This window comes from Pyricularia grisea (genome assembly GCF_004355905.1).
Source record: "Pyricularia grisea strain NI907 chromosome Unknown Pyricularia_grisea_NI907_Scaffold_1, whole genome shotgun sequence".
Taxonomy (NCBI): domain Eukaryota; kingdom Fungi; phylum Ascomycota; class Sordariomycetes; order Magnaporthales; family Pyriculariaceae; genus Pyricularia; species Pyricularia grisea.
The window spans coordinates 296,437-317,240 of NW_022156716.1; the positions used below are offsets into that span (position 1 = coordinate 296,437).

A 20,804-nucleotide genomic window follows, 5' to 3' on the forward strand; every position below is an offset into this window, starting at 1 on the left:
TTCACTTTTAGCTACAGCAGCTTTTTCCCTGACAGTCTGGATCTTCCGTGGAATCTGATCCCGCCATTGTGCCCTGTCTTCGCCACCAAACAAAAGCTCGCAATAGACCCGAACCAATAGAAATAGTCATAATGCAATCCAAAATGCCCCGACTATGCAGCCTCCTCGCTTGGATGGTCACTTTGACCTCCGCTACCTCCACCGACTGGACAACCATCCGCTGCCCACCACCAGGCTCCGGCATCAACACCTTACCAACACCAACCTACGGCGATGAGCCTGGCGTGTTCATAGTCTGCACGGAAACGCACATCAACGCCCCCGCGTCCGCAATATACAACGCCCTGCTTGACTTTCAGGCCTATTCGACCTGGAGCAGCTTCGTCATCGACATCGACCCCGCAACCCCGCTGGAAGACGTGCAACTCGGCCTGACGATGCGCTTCACCACGCAGGGGATCGTGCCAGGCGTCAACACGACCAGCATCGAGATCGTTACCGCGATGGAGGACAGGTGGGGTGACGGTTATATGCTGGCGGCTTGGCGGTCGGACGACGAGATGGGAGGGACAGTGCTGAGGGCGGAACATCCGACGCTGATGCTTGATGGTGGGGACGGGACGGTGATTGCCATCTCGTGGGAGATATACTATGCGGGACCGGGAATTCCGGCGTTGCTGCCGTTGAAGGAGAACATACAAAACATGTTTGAGCAGCAAGGGTTAGATTTAAAAGCGTATGTAGAGGGGAAGGTGGAAAGGGCTTGAAGTTGGTGACGGGGATAAAAGTGCGATTGGGGCTTTCGGAATTTACTGAGCGCCAAAGAGTAAACAATGATGAAATATGGTTTTTGTTTGTTTGTTTTCAAATCAATAAAATGTGTTTGAAGATGCTTGAAATTTGGTGCAAATTCCCCCGCTAATGTCGACACTTTATCGAACCGCGTACACCGACGCGTCATCCTTCGCAATTATGGAAAACCCATTTACAAAACAAACTTTCGGTCGGCTCTCTTTGCACCGGTAAAAAGTTGCATCGAAGGCCACGAATCCTTGCGGATGGCTGGTTTCCTCCATCGAAACATTTCAACTAATAATCTTATAATTAACGAGGATACTGACAGCCTATTCTGGCCCTACTTTTTAATTAATTTGGATCTCGGCGTGCGAAAGCCACGAATGGGGGTCTCTGGAGCAAAGGGTAAAACCGGCACGCGCGCTTTCATGGCCAATGGTACCCTTCTTCGCGAGCAGCATTCTTTTATGGATGATCTTGAGTCATTCTTTTGGGTCCTGTTTTGGATATGTGACCAGTATGACGGACCAGATACAGGCAAAGTCATAAGTGAGTTTAACCAGTGGAACTATATCAGCATGGATTGTTGGCAAAGGAAAAGAAGGGGCAAGTGCCTTATGAGGGACTTTATTAAATTCGTAGAGGAGAATTTTACGCCATATTACCAAAATCCCCTTCTCTTGAGATGCAAAGTTTAAAAAGTATCTCGAGGAGGGATGCACAACGAAAACCCAACTCGCGCCGTTAAAGTTCCGTTTCGATATTTTCGAGAATATTATGGTTGGTAAACAGGTTTATCCTTATAATTCGGCCATTGGGGATATCGGTACTCCTGCATAAAGAATAGAAGCTCGCGGAAAACAAGCCAAAAACGGATTGGATATTAAAAATAGGTTTATTAAATTCATTTGTTACCACCGGTACCTGGCCAAAATATCTATTTCACAATTTGGAAAAAGCCTGGCAAGTTAACAATCGTCCAACCATCATACTCCTGCGTATAGGCATAAACATCCTGTTCCCCTTTCAAAATTTGCTTTTTCATTTTCTTTTTCTTTTTATTTTTTTATTTTTTCTTTTTTTTCTTTTTTTGAAAAGAGGAGCAAAGTCGGCAGTTTTGTAGCTTTAGGCGAGGCCGAGGCCTACAAATATATGCGCGGCAGTACCGAGGGCGCTGAATCGCCAAGCTTTCCCACTTTTACCAGAATTAAAAAAATGCCTATAATATTTAAATATTTTGCTATTTTCGGCTGCATAACGTACCTATTAATATACTCTTGAATAATGCAATATATACCCACAATAATAGGGCTGTAATAAAATAATTCTTTACATTAATTTGCAGTGGATCTTTACTTTTTATGCACAGATAGGTTTTGGGCTTATTATTTATTTGTATGGTTATATTGGTACTTTTTAACGAACTTGCTTCTTTTCTATCTTCTCCTTTCTTTTTCAAAAAAACAAAACAAAAAACAAAAAAGAAACCTTTGTTGTTTATTTCATTTCATTTCGTTCCTCGCTCCAAATGCACGCCTTAACTTTCGTCATTATTTTATTTACCGCTTCGGCCGGTCTGGTTTCGGCCAGTAGTGGAGGACGTCTTTCTAGGCAAAAGAAGAATTTACATTCGTATGGAGAAAATAAACTCATGGACAATGGTGTGCGGACGGTTCCGAAAATACAACTCGGATTGCCCACATTCAACGTTTTGAACAAACTACGAGGCAAAAATAATAACGAAAAGGACTCCAACAACTGTTCTACATTTGAGTACGACGGGCATGCACAAGAAACGCCGGAAAGAAGTTGCTGCTTTGAAAAAACCGTAGATGGCAAACCGGTAAGGGACGGAATTCATTGCTGCCACCTACCTGATGCCACAAAGTTCCTTGTCCCAGGCCAGTTGCCTTGTTCGAGTCGTTTTTTCTCTGATCCAGTTAATCATTGGCTCTTCAGGGGCTGCAACGAAGGCTGGATCGAGTTGAAAAAATGCAGTGGCGTCCCTGTGCGTTTTTCATACTAGCACCGAAGAGGAGAAATGCCGTCGCAGTAAACTGGCAAGAAAAGGTCTTTAAAATTATAAGTGGGTGTGGTTATGTCACAACAAGATTTCATTAAATCACAACGTAGTGGATACCGTTACAGTGCGTTTTTGTACAGTACAAAATACCTAACAACTACAAAATCCCATATCTTACCTGTACAGGGGTAACGTTAAGGCGCATACACAACGTAGTGCAACGCGGCTAATTTATTTTGTAAATAGAACTATTTCCAACCCACTTGTCATATAGAAAGGCGGCTGTTGTGTTTTGGGCATTATTTGTGCGTTGTTCGTGGTTGGAAAAAAAGAGTTTTGCAAAGGTCATTATACCGGGATTCGGATCTGTGTTTATTGCAACGATTTTTAATCGTGACTCCTGTACGAATATAATATATGGCTTCGCAGTTGTTAGGTACTTTGTACTCAAAAACAAAACGCCCTGTAGAGTATCCACCCGGCTGTGATTTAGTGAGATCTTATTGTGATATAATCACACCTTTACTATTATCCTTTTACGCCCATTGGTGATTTGGGTTAACAACTTACGAAAAGCGGTTTTCCCAAATGGTGGAAGGTGGGAAAGAGAGGAGATAAAACTGTATGCTCAGATGAAGTCAATCATGCGGGAAGCCCGTGGGGATCCAGAGGCGTCGAGCGATAGCCTAGAAGCTTCGTGCGGGTCGTGACTTCTATATCGCTTATGGCTCATTTTCCCAAGCAAATAAAGGCGGAAGTTGTAACAGTCCATCGCTTGCACCTGAGCCAGGTTGTCAAGCACGTATGGCACCGAGCTGAACACCGTTTCCGATTATCCTTGGGACCTTGAACCACAATAATCATGTGGCAATATGGACAAGATTGCCAACATAAGGGAGCTGGAAGATAAGTAAGTGTGCAGTAAGTAGCAACAGGCGCGCGTCGCTCTCAAGGGTATTGTCGTCGGGGCTGTTGCTGACCGCCCCACCACATTCGTTTGATGTGCACACGTTCCCCAGCGGCCATCGCAGTGGCGGCTGCAAAGGCAGAAGGGTCGCCTAGTGATGGGTTACTCTGGGGACGGGGTAGCGGCTTGGGGAGTCTGGACCGGCCCGCTCGTCAATCACTTCGACCTCGTTTCGTCCTTGCATGCGCCCCGCCCGACCAATCGCAGCCCGCGCATCAATCAGTTCGAGTCGAACTGATGGTGGCATAGTACCAGAGCTGAGAGTATGAAACACCGGCTTTGAGAAGCTTGCCAGAGTAAGGATCGAATGGGCTGGAAGCGAACTACGTTCCCATGAGGTGCCGAACCTGTTGGCGGACACATATCCCAATCCAGACCCGGACGATAAATGGTTCACTAGCTATGTTACTGCCAGTCTCAAATGTCTTGTCCAAGATCCGTCTGGGCTAGCGGAATGTGTTGCGTTGAACAAGGAGAGCAAAACCTCATCTATGAGCGAGCTACTCTTCCAAAGCCTGATCGAGTTGTTTTATAGTGGAGAAGCAGGCCCCCGACTGGAGGCTGCTTCTGCTGGCATGATGGCCTTGGAAGAGCCTGGGCCTTTCGGATGCAATACCAGACTCGGTTAACCCAAGCAAATCCGCAAATCCGCAAACACGCCTTCTAGACCCCCCCACAGAGGAGGGGCGAGCCAGACCTGCCGGGAGAGGCCCTCCAAGAGCCATATGAGCCGGCGCCAGGGTGCTGCCCAAATCTCGAAACAACACCGAGCCTCCGCCTTCGCCCACGACTGAGCCCGTATCTATTCCTAACGAGGAAAAGATCTGGGGCTGGGGTACTATTATAACATCTAAGAAAAACAAGAAAAAAAAAAGCGGCCAATAATGGAGGAGGATAAAATCAGGTAACCACACGTGATTGCCAAAATACAACATCGAGTAATCTTTCGAAATCAGGACTAACGCCAAAAACAAATTACGTTTAGTAATTTGTAAAGATTAAAAGGGATTACATTTGGGCCAAAGGCTATATAAGCAAACTCACTACCGCGTGAATAAATTTACTTTTAAGATTATTTAGTAGCAATTAAAACATGATTTTGCAGCCAATTACACCATTTATATATTAAACCTGCTTTTATAACCGATTCGCACCTATTGAAATACTTACTGTTTTATTATTTATTTATTTTATAAATTATTTAATGCAGGGTATTGTTAAAATCGGATTTAACGTAGGCGTTAATTTGTACCGGTTATATAATCGCTAAGTTTTGGTCCCAATATTATAAAAGTTGGTCAAGATATAAACTCGTTTCGACTATAAATTATATAAAACAATTTATTATTTTATTTATTCGGTTATTAAATACGCTATATTACGTAGTATAAAAGCTGAGTTTTATATATATATTAAATACTGGTAAATAATAACCCTAACGTGCAAAAAAGTTAACTGCTTGTAAAATAAAAAACACACAAGTAAAATCGAGAAATTCAAATTTTACTAACAAACCAACCTTTGCAAACAAATTAAACTAACCCATATTCCAATTCGACCAATTTGATTATTAAAAATATAAATTAAATTTCTGTTAATTATTTTATTAACTGCCATATTTAAAATATACACTGTTTATTTTGACAATTTGTATTTGATTAATTTTATCGCAGTATCGGTCGTTGAATTGGCGAAATCACCTTCACAAACGACGAAAATCGACAAATTATACTCAGATTTGAACCAGAGTGATTTTTGTTTGGACCCACAGCTATAAATAAAGCCACGAATTGATCCACGGCTCAATTAATGGAGCTCGCGGTTCAGGGACGAGCCCTGAGATTATCGCCGGCCCCCTGCACAGCCCCCAGTTAGGTTGCATCAAATACCCTTCCATTCAGGGATTAGAGTGTACGTAGTAGAAGGTACCGATGGTGGATCAAGATTTGATGGGCTTTACGTGGCGGCTGGGGTGGGAGTCCAAGCCACGGATAATCCGAGCCCACGTTACCTTTCCTTCGGATTATCCGCGGTATGGCTAGAGGAAAAGACATTGAATGTCAGTCTCTCATAAATATTGTCTTGCTCTCTTTCCATGGCACCCTTCCACCTAGCTGTGTTCAGTACTGGCATGATACCGCATAGCCCGTGATTTGTCACAGCCAATCTGTGGTGTTCCAACTCAGCCAACTCTGGCGGAAAAGAAACGGTGCTTACAGTGTTTGTACAGTACGTCTACTAGACTGGTACTGTGCACTTATTTCACCACACGACACCATCAAAATGGCGGACGCAGCCAAGACCACGTTAGTCAAGCACCTTTCGCTCTCTTTAATCTCGTGCACCTGCTGATATGGAATTAGTGCCCGCGGCTGGCTGGCGTTGGCCGGCGCGGCGGTGGCGCTTTTCTGCACCGTCGGCTTTCTCAACGCGTTTGGCGTCTTCCAGGAATACTATTCGACGTTTCTCGACCGTAATCCTTCTGATATATCATGGATAGGGTCGCTGTCTATTTTCCTGCTCTACTCCATCTCGCCCTTTGGCGGCCTGCTTGTCGACCGGGTCGGGCCCACGCTACCCCTGTGCGCGGGCAGCGCGGGTCTGCTGCTGGCCCTGTTTATGACCTCGCTGTGCACGCAGTACTGGCAGCTCATGCTGGCCCAGGCCCTGCTCCTGGGTGCCAGCGCGTCGCTAGTCTTTTGCCCGCCGCTAGGAGTGGTGCTGCGCCACATGCCGCACCGCCGGGGCCTGGCCATGGGCCTAACCATTGGCGGCTCCTCCATCGGCGGCATCGTGTGGCCCATTATGCTGCAGCGCCTACTCAACAATTCGGCCCTGGGTTTCGGTTGGACCATTCGTGCCGTCGCCTTCACCATGATGCCCCTACTGGCGTTCGCCTGCCTCGCCGTCAGGGAGCCGCCCAAGAAGCCTGCGTCGGAGCCGCCCACCAGCGCGGCCGTCAAGGCCGACAACCGAGTCCCCGTTTCCGACAACTCGGACACGGCAGAGCCCGTCCCCGAAAAGGAGGTCCCGAGCAAGACGGCGTTCCTCAAGCAGATGACCTACATACTCCTCTGCTCGGGGCTCTCCTTGGCCTACCTGGGACTCTTCACCCCGCTCTTCTACGTATCAAAGTACGCCATCGCCCAGGGCCAGTCGAAATCGACGGCTTTCTACCTCCTGTCGGCCGTGAACGCGTCCTCGTTCTTTGGCCGGGTGCTGCCGGGCTACATAGCCGACACGTTTGGCCACTACAACCTGCTAATCCTCTCCACCCTCTTGTCGGGCGTCGTTGGCTTCACCTGGACTCAGGCCAGCAGCTTGCCAGGGCTGACCGTATGGGCCTTGGCCTATGGCTTCACCTCGGGCGCCGTCATGAGCCTGCAGAACGCGTGCGCCAGCAAGATGGCGCCCCCGCAGGTGCAGGGCCTCGCCGTCGGCGTGCTGATGGGCGTCCTCTCCATCTCGTAAGTTTTGCCTCGGCCTTGAAGACGTATTGGACAAGGCCGCTAACCCCGAACTACAAAATAGTGCGCTTATCGGCACGCCCATCAGCGGGCAGATCCTCACCCACTCGGGGTACGTCGCCTTGTCCGCCTGGACCGGTGCTACCCTGGTCGCGGGAGGTGTAGTGATTGGTGTCGCGAGGCTACTGAAGTATCCTAAGCTCATGACTGCTTTCTAATCAAGTCGAGGTGGCCAAATTACCTCGTCCAACGGGGATTGAAAGGGTGTGGAAATATGGATTGATAATAGCTGGGACTAACTGGAGAAAGATGCGAGCCGAGGGAGCTCTCCGATACTGTGGCTGTGGAAACTTACAATAATCAGGATCGATAATTGCGTAGCTGTACTAACATGGGTTGAAAAGCTGTTTGACAAGAGTCCAACCTTTATTTTACTTTCATTTAACCTTTTTGTTAATAGGACTTATTAATTGATCAATCGATCTGTAGGCCTAGGTCTCGTATGCTTGCATTCCCTTTTTTACATGTTCAAAAACTATGTTTGCAATCAAAGATCGTGCTTTTATTTCAAATCCTCTTCTTGGTGAATCACGTCAGTTACTCCAAAAAGTGTTGGTTTATATAACTCACGTCACGTGAGCTGGCATGTGCGCGGAAGCACGTTCACGCGCTCCACCACCTGCACCCATTTATATGGTTAGTTACGTAGAAGATAAATAGACAATTAATTTCAACCATTGTATTTATCGGTTTTTGGGCCATTGAACAAAACGTATCGACGTTAGCTTAAATTCGTTAGATAATTTTGCAATTCGACGGTTATCGTGCAAAGGAACTTTTTATTTTATTATTAAGAAGGCCGATCCAAAGTATTTACAGCAGAAAATTGTCCAATTTGTGTGGCGTATTTTGGGGTTATGGCCGGTTAATTTGGTTAATTTAAGTAATTCGTTTTTAAATCCTTCTTTATTGGAAAATAGCAATGCAAACGTCAATAACGCCCAAAATAATGTTACGTGAAAATTTGATAACACCTAGATAATAGCGTACAGCCCCGGAGGGCTGGGTTTTACTAAACCTTAGGCTAGCGTTACGTAAACGCTATAGGGATGCCGCCTGTAAAAGGGGCTCCTTAGATTTAAGGGTTGCAGGTGAATCCTGAATCCCTTAAAATTAATCTATAATGTTGATAGGAATAGAGTGATCGCTGCGATCGGTAAAAACAATATAACAAATAAACGGTATTCTCATGCATTTTATTTATCGTTCTATAACTATCTACAATCCTGCAGAGATCCGTTAAAATCTCTACTACGTATTCTAAGATTACGTGTCGCCACACGTAATCTACCCACACGTATATTTGCCCGCGAACAAATACAGGCTATTTTTTATATTAATTGCAAATATACGCACCCCCTAAACCCGTAAATAATTATTAATAAATAAATAAAAAAAAATAACGCGTTTGGGAAATTATAAAATTTTTTAACGTTACAAACGAATATTTTATTTTAACCGTTTTTTAATAAATAGGGGGGATTTTATTATTTTTTAATAATAATAAAATAACCCTTTATTTACGTAAACGTTTAATTTATTATAAATAACCAATTATAATACGAAAATTTAATGGGAATTTTATATTATAATAATTACCGATCCTTTTTTAATCCGTTTATAAATAAACCGTTTTTTTTTGGTTCGTAATTTTTTCGTTTTAATTTTCCGATTTACGTTTTATTAAATTTATCGTAAATAGGCCATTTATTTTTAACAATTATTTAATAAATATATCGTCGTTAATATAAATTAAAAAATAATTAAACCATTATTTTTTGGTTTGGCGGTTTGTACCGCTAATAATTTTACGCCCGCCGGTTTTGCCCGGTACCCTTTATTTTCGGGCCGTTTTAAGGCCTTTATACCCACCGTTACCGCCGCCGTTACCCCCGCCCCTACCGTTACCGTTATTATTACCGCTACCCTTACCGTTATTACCTTTACCGGTACCCGTAAAAGTAAAAAATCTTTTACCGTTACGCCCGTTAATCGGATTATTAAAATTAAAAATAAATATACGTATTCTTTTTTCCCGTTTATTTTTCGTTTAATCGTTTAAAATTAATAATTTATATATAATACGCGTTTTTATTATTACCGCCCCCCGCCCCCGCCCCGCCGCCGGCGTAATCCGGCCGAAATTTTATTTGGATTATTTACGTTTTATTTTCGCGGGCAAATAAAGGTCCGGTAATTTCGCGGTTTACCGCGAAACGAACCCGTTTTTTGGGCGGTATTATAAATACGTTTCCGGGTATTTTTACGAAAAAATTCCCGTTTTCGCCCGTTTTTTTACCGTCCATTTTTTAACGGTTATCGTTAAAAACGATAAAATTGTAAATTATAATATTTACCGTTTTTTTTTTTTATTTAATATTAACGTATATTTTAAATAATTATTAAATAACGCCCCGTCGTTAAAGGGATATTGGAAATTTAGGAAAAGGAAAAAAAGGTAATGGCGTAACCGTAGCGGTTATATCGGCCGAAAAAAAGAAAAAAAGGCCAAACGGGCCGTTTTACGGTTTGTAAAAATTTTATTTTAATTTATTGGCTATTTTTTACGGGTTTTTTTCGGGGGTTAAAAAATCGTTATTTTTCGTATTTTTTTTAAAAGGTAAATATTAATTTATACGTTATATTTTATTTATATTATACCCTATATTATAACTTTTTTTCGCATTTTTTTATTAATTACGTTATATTTAACCTTTTATACGTATCCGTAATTTATTCGTTAATATTAAATTTTTTAACGCGTTATTCGGGTGTTTTTTCGTTATAGCGTTTATAAGGTTATTTAATTTATTAATTTATCGGATTTTTTAAATTTTACGTTTTTCGTACAATTATTTAATCGCCATAATATTAATTATTAATTTTTTTTTTATAATAATTTTAAATTATATTAAATAATCGTATAATAATTTGGAATTTGTATAAATTACGAAATTTAAAGGCGGTAGGCCGTTACGTTTACAAATTGTTCGGAACGTACGCGTTAATATAAAGCCTATATTTAACCCGTTTATTATACCGTAAATTTCGCTAATTAAAACGTTACGCATTACGCGTTTGCATTTAGTGGAAAACCAATATATAATATTGCCCTATATTTCGAAATTATTTTCGTTTTTGTAACTAATTTCGTTACTATACAAAATTACGTAACCTATTTGTAAATTTAAATTTTTCAGGTTAGCGAACGATCCGTTTACAAATATATATAATTTCGCTATTTTTATAAATAATAAAATATATTTTAATTTTTTTTACTGGTTTTTAATTTGTTATTATAATCGTTTGTTAAACGCCTCGATTTTTATATTTAACGGGTTAACCGTTTGCGCGGCCATTAAAAAATCGAATATAACCTCGGGCTGGCAGGTAATAAAAATATATACGCCCCTGGCCCGTTAGGCCACATATTATTATTTGCGATTTGGCGTTTACACGTTTATTAATTTTAAACGATTTATTTATTCCTTTTATTGTATTAATATATCGCCGTTTCGCAATATTATTTTATAACCGTTAAAATTTTTAACGTTTCCCGCTTGCAATATTTTTTGCGGTTTCGCTAATAGCCCTATTTTTTAAAGTTTTATTTTTTCGTACGTAATAAATTCGGAATCCCCCAAATTTAACGTATCGTTTATTTGCAAACTTATTAGCCTAAACGGACCGTTTTTCGTAATTAAAAAATAAATATTATATTTAAACGTTATATAATTTAATTATTTTTTATAATAACGTTAATAAATATTAAATTAATATAATCCTAATTTTATTAACCCGTATAACGGTTTATTAACTTTAAAGTAAATTTCCGGCGGGTATTTATATAATAATTTTTTCGGGATTTTTACTAATACGTTTTTAACGAATTGGTTTTTAAATTGGGTATACGTTTGGCTAATATCCCTAATTATAAGGACGTAACCAAATTACACTATTATAATAAATACGATTGTTAAAATTAATCGTTGATTATACCGTATAATCGTTAACGTTTGGGTTAATAGGCTTTTTTTTTCGCTATTATTATACCCTTAAATAATAAAACGTAATTTTTCGTACGGGTAATCTGTTATTTTTTTAATTTTCCGTATTATTTTAATATTAAAAATCCGGTTATATATATTATTTCCGTATATTGGTTTAAATATTCCTACGTTTAACAAAATATTTATTTCCGTTACATTTAATTGTTCGAATAAAACCCCTGGTATTATTATTTTCCTTTCGGCCCTATATTTAATAATTAATTTTTTGGATTGGGTTTTTTTAATTAATATAAACGTTTCGTCGTAATATATTTTGGGCCGTTTTTGCCTGGTATTACGCCGTTAATTTTTTAAATTAATCGCTATATAAATTGTAAAATTATTTTTAAAGGTAATTTATTATAGGGTAATAGGTGTTTTTACAAAGGGATTTGGCGTTAATTTAAAAGGTTTTTTCGGGGGTTTTAATGCCGTTTTTGGGCGCCTTTTCCGCCGTAATTAAACCTTTTTTAAATACGTAAATTCGGCCTAATTACCCTATATATCGTTCGGCTATTTTTAATATTTATAATAGGGTTTAACGTACGTATTTTTAAAATCGGAATCGCCGTTAAATAACGCCATTCGTATTATATTTTCGGTAATAAAAATAATTTTATAAAGGCCATTTTAATTGCCTTTTTTACGGTATATTAATATTTTATTATTTAACGCTAATATACGCGGTAATTTATCCCTTATATTAGGCCCGTTTTTAGCAATTAACGCGTCGTTTAGTTTTTTTTTTACAGTAATTTTTCGGAATTTAATTATAATTTTATTTATTATTTCCGCGCGTTTTATTTGGGTAAATATTAGGGGTAAATTTATAATTATTTTTGGTATAGTTCCAAAAATTAATAATATAAGTATTAGCCCGTTTAATCCGGCGGTATTATTAACCGTTTTTACCGCTGTTTAAAAGGCAGTTTTTTATAAATAATCGTTACCGTATTTTGCCCGGATAATTTTATACGCCCTTTTTAAAAATATATAAAAACGTTCGATTTTACCTATAATCCAATACGTTTTTATAAAAATTTAATAATATATAATTTTTAAAAGGCGTGTTTTTGCGTAAAATTTAATTGTACGGAAATTGGGCCCTGGGTTAAACGTTAATACGTTTGGCGGATTTAAATAAATATTAATCCAACATTATTTTAACGCTTTTTATATTTTTTTGGTTAATATATTAACCAAAAATTGGGCAAATTAAAATATAATATTCGTATCAATTATATAAAATATTGGCCGTTTATTTAAATATATAATATTAACGATAATTTCGTAATTAAAATTAATATCCTTTTTTAAAATAGATTTAAAACGTTGCGGTAATTTTCCTTTTTTTTGGTAAAAATGGCACATTTTATTAATTATTTAAATTATTTTAAAATCCGCGTTTTTGTTTATACGTTATAATAGGCGTTAAATTTTGTTAATAAAAAGGTATTTAAAACGTTTGTAAATTCGCCGCAGCTTTTTTTCCGTTAGGAACGTTCCCGCAATTTTAAAATCGGTAAAAAATATAATTTTTTACGCGGTATTATTTAAATAGAATTAGGGGTATTTCTTTTTCCATTTTACAGGTATTCGTTTACCGTTACCGTAAATAATTTCGTTTCGGACGTTATTATAATAAATTTACAATTTATCCATATTTTTTAACGATATTAAAAACGGTATATTTATTTTTATAATATAAAACGTAATTATTTTTATAGGGGTAAATATATTGGTAATTTTTATCGATATTATTACGCCGTTTTAATTAAAACGTATACGTATTTTTCCAATACGTTATTAATTTATATATAGGTTTGGTTTATATCGTTACAATATTACGAATTATTTAAATTTTGCCGTTAAATATTTAACCGCGTTAATATTTGGTAAAAAACCTTCCCATTTTATATTAATTTGTATAAATATATAATTTAGGCGATTAATTAATTATTTTATGTTTTGTTTTTATATAACGTTAAACTTATATTTAAAAAATTCGTTTGCTAAAAATTTTACATTTTATATTATTATATAATGGTTAATTGTAATGGGTTTTTCGTTTATAAATTTTATTAAATAGCCTTTTAATATTTTTAAATTACTATTGCCCAAATTTTCGTTAAATCCCTCCGCGGTTTGTAAAAACGTTTTATAATTTCGTATATTTTGGCTATAATTTTTTTATCCGCGTTTCCAACGTTTTTTTTTAACGCGTTATTTTTTTTTGGTATATTTTTATAATTTGCAATTTTTTTTTTGCAAATATAATACCCTCCTTTTTTTTATACCCTTTTTTTTAGGGTTTAATCCTTAATTTCGTTCGAATTTTTAAACCCAATTATTTGCGGTATAATGGCCGTTTATTTCGAACTATTATTTGGTATTTACGATTAATTAAATATTAGCCGCTAGCCTGTGGTTTATTTTAAATAATTATAAACCGGTATAATTAATTGTAAAATTTTTCGTACGACTTTTTCTTCGTATTTACAAATGTTAATTTTAACTTTGGTATTCCTTATATAACCCGTATATTATTATTAACAAATTGGTATTTAAATTAATAATTTAATTTTATAATTTTTTAATACCGTTATAATTTATCGAAAAAAAATTTCAAAATTTATTTTGGGGTTTTATTTATATTTTCGGGCTTATTTTTTACAAAATAAAACGTAATTAAATTCCAATTTAAATGGTATTATTAACGGATAAAATCGGTATTAAACCTTTTTTTTAAACGTAAATATATATTTTTAAAAATTTTATTCCTATTTATATATATCCGGAAATAATCGTTAATTTTTCCCTTTAAAATTTACGGAAATACGGCGTATATTTGGGAAATTTCGATTTACATTATTTGGCAAATATTTATAAAATTAAATATTTTTTTATCCAAAAAATCGTATAGATTTTTTAAATAATTATTATCCTTTTCCCAAATTTGTAAAAAAGTTTTTAACGTAATAAACGGAAACGTTTAATTAAATATTTAAATGGGTAATAAACGTTTATATATAATAATATTTTATACCGTAGTAAAACGGTTATACGTTTAAAAAATCTCGTACGTAATTAATTGTTTTTTTTAAACATTTACCCGTTTATTCCAGGGTTTTTTTTTATATTTTTCGTTAAACGGCCTTATATTACCAAACGGTTATTCCCCGGGAACGGTAAATAAATAATAGGTATAATCGTATTATATATTGGATAATAGCCGTAATTTTGGGTCGGACCCTTAAAAATTTATTTTGGACGTAGGGTATACGGGTTGTAAATTAATAAATAATGGAATACGATTTTTTATTTTTTTAATTAAAAATTCGTTAAAATTACGGTTTTGCGTGGTTGCCGTTTGCGGTTTTTTTTTTGCAATTTCTATAATATTTATTAATTTTCGGCCTATTTTTCCGTATTTTCGACCTGGTATTATAATTTTATAACTTTGTAAATAATTTTTTAAAACTCGTATAAACCCTTTATTATATTTATTAAAAATTTTTTTTTTCCAACCTTTAAATTTTTCGATATAATATTCCAATAACCGGTTACCTTTTTTAAATATTATAAATTTTTCGAAATCGCAAATTACCTTAATAATCCATACGTTTTTTTACGCAATTATTATTTGGTTTGGATATTTGGATAAATTTTCCAACCCGGTTTTTAATATTTTTATATTAATTTTTTTTTAATTATTGGAACGGATTTCCAATTTTTTAAATATACGATTTAAAAGTTCGTTTTCGTTAAAACTTTTAAATATTTTCGGTATTGTAAATAATATAGGCGGTATATTTGGATTTATCGCATTAATATCCGATATAGCGCCGTTTTTCGTTTAAAATAGCGGTTCGGAATAAAAATTTGGTTAACGGTATAGCCCGGGTGGTAAAAGTTCCAAAAAGTTTAAATTATAATAATTTAACCGGTATTTTTAAAAATTTACGTAATAGTAATTTATAAATTTTAAACGTATTGGTATACGGTATTTGTAATTATTATAATATTTTTCGTTATTAACCCCAAATACAACGTTGGTTAAAAAAATTAACAATTTAAATACCTTTATTTAGTTTATTTATATTGCCTATATTAACAATATTGATTAATATTAATAGGAATAAAGTGATCGCTGCGATCGGTAAAAATAATATAACAAATAAACGGTATTTTCATGTATTTTATTTATCGTTTTGTAACTATTTACAATCCTGCAGAGATCCGTTAAAATCTCTGCTACGTGTTCTAAGATCACGTGTCGCCACACGTGATTTACCCACACGCATGTCTGCCCGCGAACAAACATATAGTCCTATTACGAAATGCTGCTAATATTGTCGTGATTATTATACGTTATTTTATTCGCCCTATTATTAATTCATATTATTAGCGTGTGCCTGACCCTAGCCAGTATCCCGGCTATGACAAATAACAGTGTGACCAAAAAGAAAACAACGGAAATAATACCCAAAAATGTATAACTGGTCTTTGATTATTTGAAAAACACAGGTTAGGACCCGAGATATCCGACTTCAACTGCAAGAAATTTCCCGGTCCAGCGAAAGCAACGCCATTTTACGGCTTTTGCAAAAGCCCAAAAAAGCTTCGAAACCAAAAATACCCTCTTGGCTAGCGCCCAGCAAAAAATCAGGTTATTAACCTTACAGTTGGGAATAATACGGCCGACTTAAAGGAAAAGTTCCGAATCCAAACGAGCTTTTGGTTAGCAAGTAGAACGTGGTTGGATTTCAAGAAAATGATATAGAAGATTTGGAAGTTTTAGGTGATGAAGAAAAGGTTAATAAACCGGAACAGCCTGAAAACGACTGTATTTTTGTGCGTTGATAGTTTTATATTCAAATCAGTTTACAAAAGCATACATTTCGTTGTTGGATATTTAGGGGTGGCCATCAGGGGGTACGCAACGTTAAGGATAGTTGACGTTTGTGCTCAAGGGCCACAGTATGACCCTAGCCGGGCAAATATCTGATCCCAGCTGCAATATGTATCGTTGGTGACGAACAAGTCGTCCAAGTGCTTATCGAAGCCATCCCACGGGTTGCCCGTCTCCGAACTGCCTTCACCTATTGATGATTGGTTTTCATCCGTAATGGCACCACGCATTCCGGGCCATGCGGCGGGTCCAATTTGTTGTTGCTCGTTTGCACCCCCCGCAGACGTCTGGACATTGGCCATTGTTGGCCTGCTGCTGCCGACAATCTGGCCCCCTCGGCTGTCCACGGTCGCCAAGTCACCATTCACGCGGTACTTTGCGAAAACACCCCTCATCGCGCGCACCAGGTCGGCGGCGACGGTGCACTCCTCCCCCGCGGCCGCCAGCAGGCGGTATGCGTGGACCAGCATGCCGTCCAGATCGTTCTCCCCTCCCGCTTCGGGATGCTGCCTTGGGTGCACGCCCGAGCTCTTCCGTAAGCTGCACTCGAATGCCAGGATGGCGCAGGCGCAAAACAGGTGGTTAACCACGATGCCCAGGCGATGTATTGGCGAAGCTGGGCAGCTGTGATGACCAGGGTGGTGGAGGATCTGCCGGCGGAAGGGCTCCGAAGGCCGTATCCGCAGCGAATGCTCGAGCAGTGAGGTGGAGATTTCCAGCACCATCTGGGCGGAGCGCACGCAAATCTCTCTAGACAGTCGGTATGTGGTGCCTTGGCGGCCATCCGAGTCTTTGTAGAGGAGGAACGGCCGCAGCAGGCGAGCCCTGCGCGAGTGAAAGCCCAAGTGAAGGGAAGCGCGCTGCAGGCATAGGAACCGCGGGGAGCCCTCCGGGATCGGCGAGGTCAGGACGAGGGGAGGCGGCATGCTCTCGATGGCCTTTTTGAAGAGCTCGTCGGACGCGAGGACACGTTCGTTGTAGGCCGTGTCGGCAATACTGTCATCGGGGCTCTGGGAATCTACAACCAGGCGACAGATTTCGGCAAGGCGGATGACTTGCAGGAAGCAGCTTGCCTGCGTTGGGACGTGGGGCGGCAGGGCCAGGATCTCCGAGTCGATGGCAAGATCGCTGTCATTGAGGTTGCGAGGTAACGCGACCCTGATCTGCCGCGGATGGACGGTGTAGGTGCCATCAAAGGGTCCGCCATTAAGGCCCTAAATTTTACGAGAAATTAATAAAGAATCAAGATTGGTTTTTAAGAAAAGGAAAACATATCGGCTGTATTTACCAGCATCCAGTCTGTGGCTGTGACGTGCCACCAAAGCCTTCTCTTCAGCTCTCGCCTGGCGGTGGTGTCCGTCGACTCGCAGCCGCGGCTGTCGACCAGGTGGATTCCCAGTTCGCGGCAGGCCGTGACCGAGCATGTGTGCAGAGTGTAAAACCGAGTTGAGGGACCGTCCATGTTGTATGTCAGATAGGCAAGGATGGCGCAGGCCTGGGCGCCCTCCAGCGATCGCGAGCCTTGCCTCTGGGCCTCTTCGAACGCGTACAAAGCAGACGTCTTCCAAATAAGCGATGCGCTGGTGGCTTCCCCCTCCGTGTCGAACCGGTGTTGGCTGGGCACCCCTCCGTCCCAGAAAAAGGCGCAAGCGGCGCAGATGCTGAGGATAAGGGCGACCTGGGCCGGGTCGACATGGTTGATATTCCTGGCGTGCAGCGCGGGATAAACGTTATCGATGACGGATATGGTCGAGGCGATATGCACGATGGGCATTAGGTGGTAGGTGTTTTCGACAAAGTCATGCACCATGGCTATGGCGTCTTTTTGTGGCATTAACCACACCGGATCAGGAGCCCCGGTGGCGAAGGAATGCTGGCAGCTCTCGGCCACGCGTATATCCAGGGGCTGGTAGCCGGACCTGGTGCTGGCGCTGGAGCTCCTGTCATACGCCTTGTCGAGAAAGTTGGCCGTCTGGCGGCCTTCCCTCTCCAGCCCGGACAGCGGCACCTGGGGCGTGAGGTCACCGTGGGCCCCGTCGGAATTGCCGCTGACCCTCACCGCGGAAGTGCTCCGGAAGACGGCCTGCTCGAGCGCTGCGAGGCGTGCCAAGATAGCGGTACCCAGCCTGTCGTGTCCCGCGCTTTCGGCCGACGAGGCGGCCGGAGAAGGGGCGGACGAAGGCGACATGATGCTGCAGGCCAGACCGCGGGTGCGGCAGCTCCCGCAGGGGGTTCCCCTGTCGCACTTGATCTTTCTGGAGCGACATAAATCACAGGAGGTCTGTGGCTGCCGTCGGGAGGGTTGCTGCGGCGCCGAAGCGCTTTCAGCCCTGCTACGTTTCATTGCCGAAAATGACTCTGTTGCGATGGATAATGTTATCTCCCTCAAAAAGGGCCCTATTGACGGATAATCCGGATTTTCTCTCATACTGGTTCAAGAGAAAAGCGTTGGACGAGGATGTTCGTTGCGGATTTTCCGCCTTGGCCTAAGGTCCAAAACGTAATTCTATCAAAGTTAAAGCATCGAAAGAGGGGCTAGGGCCTCAACCTTAATTATATTAAAATTTACAAGGTACAAAAGGGAGGGGCGCACGGCCAAAAGCGGGTCCACTCCTTCGCCTACTATAGTGGGTAAGGGTAAAAATTCATTCCCCTGTACAGTGTCCGCTGGTGTGGGCTTTGTGCGCATTGTTGACTTTGGTAATTATTTTGACCAAAAAAATAATTTAGCGAAAATAAACAAGTTGTCCTCGGATTTGAACCAGAGTGATTTTTGTGTGGACCCATAGGTACATGGTAAAACCACAATTAAGCCATGGCTCATTTATGGAGCTCTCGGTTTAGGGATAAGCCCTGAGATTAGCGCTCGGTCAACTTTGCAACGCAAGGGGTTTAGTCTGAGAACTGAAACTAATGTGGAAAGCGATTCGCAAAATACCCTCCAAGCAAAGCAGGAAATAGTAATTGCGGTAAATTTTGTCGTTTCACGACTAAAAGCAAACATCCAAGCTAATAAGCAGACCTACCTACTCTGGTAACTGCCCTTTTATTCGTACCCCCTGTCAGGTGCCTTGTTCTCGCACTTTCCATAAAACTATACTATTTTCGGTGACAAACATAAATTATTTAAACAAAGGTACTTCTGGCTTTCGATCATAAATGATCTTTTATCCCAAACCGCCAAACGACTCACTTTTGCACGTACTTATGTGTATTGGACCCCAAATCAATGGGCTTCCGTTCTTTGGTTGGACGAAAAGTGGGTATTACTTGGAACGCATATAAAAACGTATGTAACCAGGTTATTCGACGAAACCCTCGATCCAAGGTTGGATATTTTGGGGAACCAACTTGGGGCAAAACCGACAGGAATACGTATTGTAGTCGAATAGCCCCTATTATTTGGAGATGCCTACAGGATGCAAAATTGCAATAAAACCGTTGGCTTTTATGCAGAATAACGCTCCAGGTTATAAGTCCGGCAGTACCTAAAAATATATGGATATATTGGGTATTATAAGGCTAATATGGCCGCCCGTTTCTCTGAACCTAAATCCCATTGCAAATGCGTGGGATCGGATAAAGGATTATATCCGCAAATAATATGGTCTTTAAAAAATTACGGAGGCGAATCAAGGAAGTTTGGGAAACATTCACTGTTGAATTGTTGCAGGAATAACTGGCTATTATGCAGCAAAGGCTATTGGCTGTACTTTAAACTAACGGGACGCAGATTCCGTTGTAGGGGTTGTTTGGTGTCATTATTTTTGTAAATAGTTTCAATTTTATAGTCGATTTTATCAAGTCCCGTTGTTTTCTTTATCACGAAATCGCTACCAAATTTAGTTTAGATGTAAACTTTGGTACCCACGATAAACACGTCAAGGGGCACTATTCTTACCCCTAACATCCAAGTAGTTCTCCATAGGTCCACACGGTACAAAGCTTAGTGCTAATGAGATGCGGGCCGTGAACCTTTTCTCATCGAGATGATGTTATAAAAATGAATGGTACACGCGATGCTGCGGAAGGTGTGGGCCAGGGTTCAGTGGCGTAACAGCCGGCATATAGTAGACCCTGGACATTAATGAACCACCAGCAAAAAGTGGGTATACAGCGCTTCTCTTTCTTGAGGTGAGAACGATGATTGCGTAGTTATTAGACTGTCTCACCGAGCTTGCAGATGCGGGTTCGAGACGCGTTCCCCGCTTCGCCAACGTGATGAAGAGGCGTATTGGGCAGGCCCATGGCATCAACTACAATAAATTCCGCATTTGAACTGTATTGGCGGGTCCGTGATGAAAAGGCATAAAACTTTGCAATGGATCACCGTGGCATCCTAATGGGGCAGGCCTGACTAAAGCGTCTAGGCCTCACGTTTCCGCCAGCGTCAAGCGCTTCTCTCCCGCATCGTGGGCCGCTGCGCCGACTTTGCAGCAGAAGCCGTGGTACATTGTCCTTTGAAGAGACAGAGACGTCGGGCAGCGGCAGGGGCTGCTGCCTACGGGCCTACGATGGGAGAAGGTATAAA

The 20,804-nt window shown here is 40.2% G+C and overlaps 6 protein-coding genes across 6 annotated transcripts; 3 read left to right on the plus strand and 3 right to left on the minus strand.

Moving 5' to 3' along the window:
- Positions 1–143: 143 nt before the first annotated feature.
- Positions 144–767, plus strand: PgNI_00063 (uncharacterized protein; the record flags this gene model as incomplete). The annotated part of the gene is made up of 1 exon (XM_031120147.1): positions 144–767. The coding sequence occupies one exon, from the start codon at positions 144–146 to the stop codon at positions 765–767; it is 624 nt and encodes a 207-aa protein (XP_030987670.1).
- Positions 768–911: 144 nt separating this feature from the next.
- Positions 912–3,678, plus strand: PgNI_00064 (uncharacterized protein; the record flags this gene model as incomplete). Its single annotated transcript, XM_031120148.1, has 4 exons — positions 912–1,209; positions 1,333–1,461; positions 3,359–3,416; positions 3,609–3,678. Coding segments are annotated over 4 exons (555 nt in total), but the record flags the coding sequence as incomplete, so codon positions are not given.
- Positions 3,679–6,068: 2,390 nt separating this feature from the next.
- PgNI_00065 (uncharacterized protein) lies at positions 6,069–7,574 on the plus strand (the record flags this gene model as incomplete). The annotated part of the gene is made up of 3 exons (XM_031120149.1): positions 6,069–6,091; positions 6,149–7,252; positions 7,317–7,574. The coding sequence occupies 3 exons, from the start codon at positions 6,069–6,071 to the stop codon at positions 7,468–7,470; spliced, it is 1,281 nt and encodes a 426-aa protein (XP_030986382.1). The 3' UTR covers positions 7,471–7,574.
- Positions 6,308–6,928, minus strand: PgNI_00066 (uncharacterized protein; the record flags this gene model as incomplete). The annotated part of the gene is made up of 2 exons (XM_031120150.1): positions 6,308–6,833; positions 6,912–6,928. The coding sequence occupies 2 exons, from the start codon at positions 6,926–6,928 to the stop codon at positions 6,308–6,310; spliced, it is 543 nt and encodes a 180-aa protein (XP_030987671.1).
- Positions 7,575–16,329: 8,755 nt separating the features above from the next.
- Positions 16,330–18,617, minus strand: PgNI_00067 (uncharacterized protein; the record flags this gene model as incomplete). Its single annotated transcript, XM_031120151.1, has 2 exons — positions 16,330–17,487; positions 17,562–18,617. The coding sequence occupies 2 exons, from the start codon at positions 18,615–18,617 to the stop codon at positions 16,330–16,332; spliced, it is 2,214 nt and encodes a 737-aa protein (XP_030986385.1).
- Positions 18,618–20,431: 1,814 nt separating this feature from the next.
- On the minus strand, positions 20,432–20,727 carry PgNI_00068 (uncharacterized protein; the record flags this gene model as incomplete). The annotated part of the gene is made up of 2 exons (XM_031120152.1): positions 20,432–20,552; positions 20,651–20,727. 2 exons carry the CDS (start codon positions 20,725–20,727, stop codon positions 20,432–20,434), a joined length of 198 nt encoding a protein of 65 aa, XP_030987667.1.
- Between the last annotated feature and the right edge of the window lie 77 nt (positions 20,728–20,804).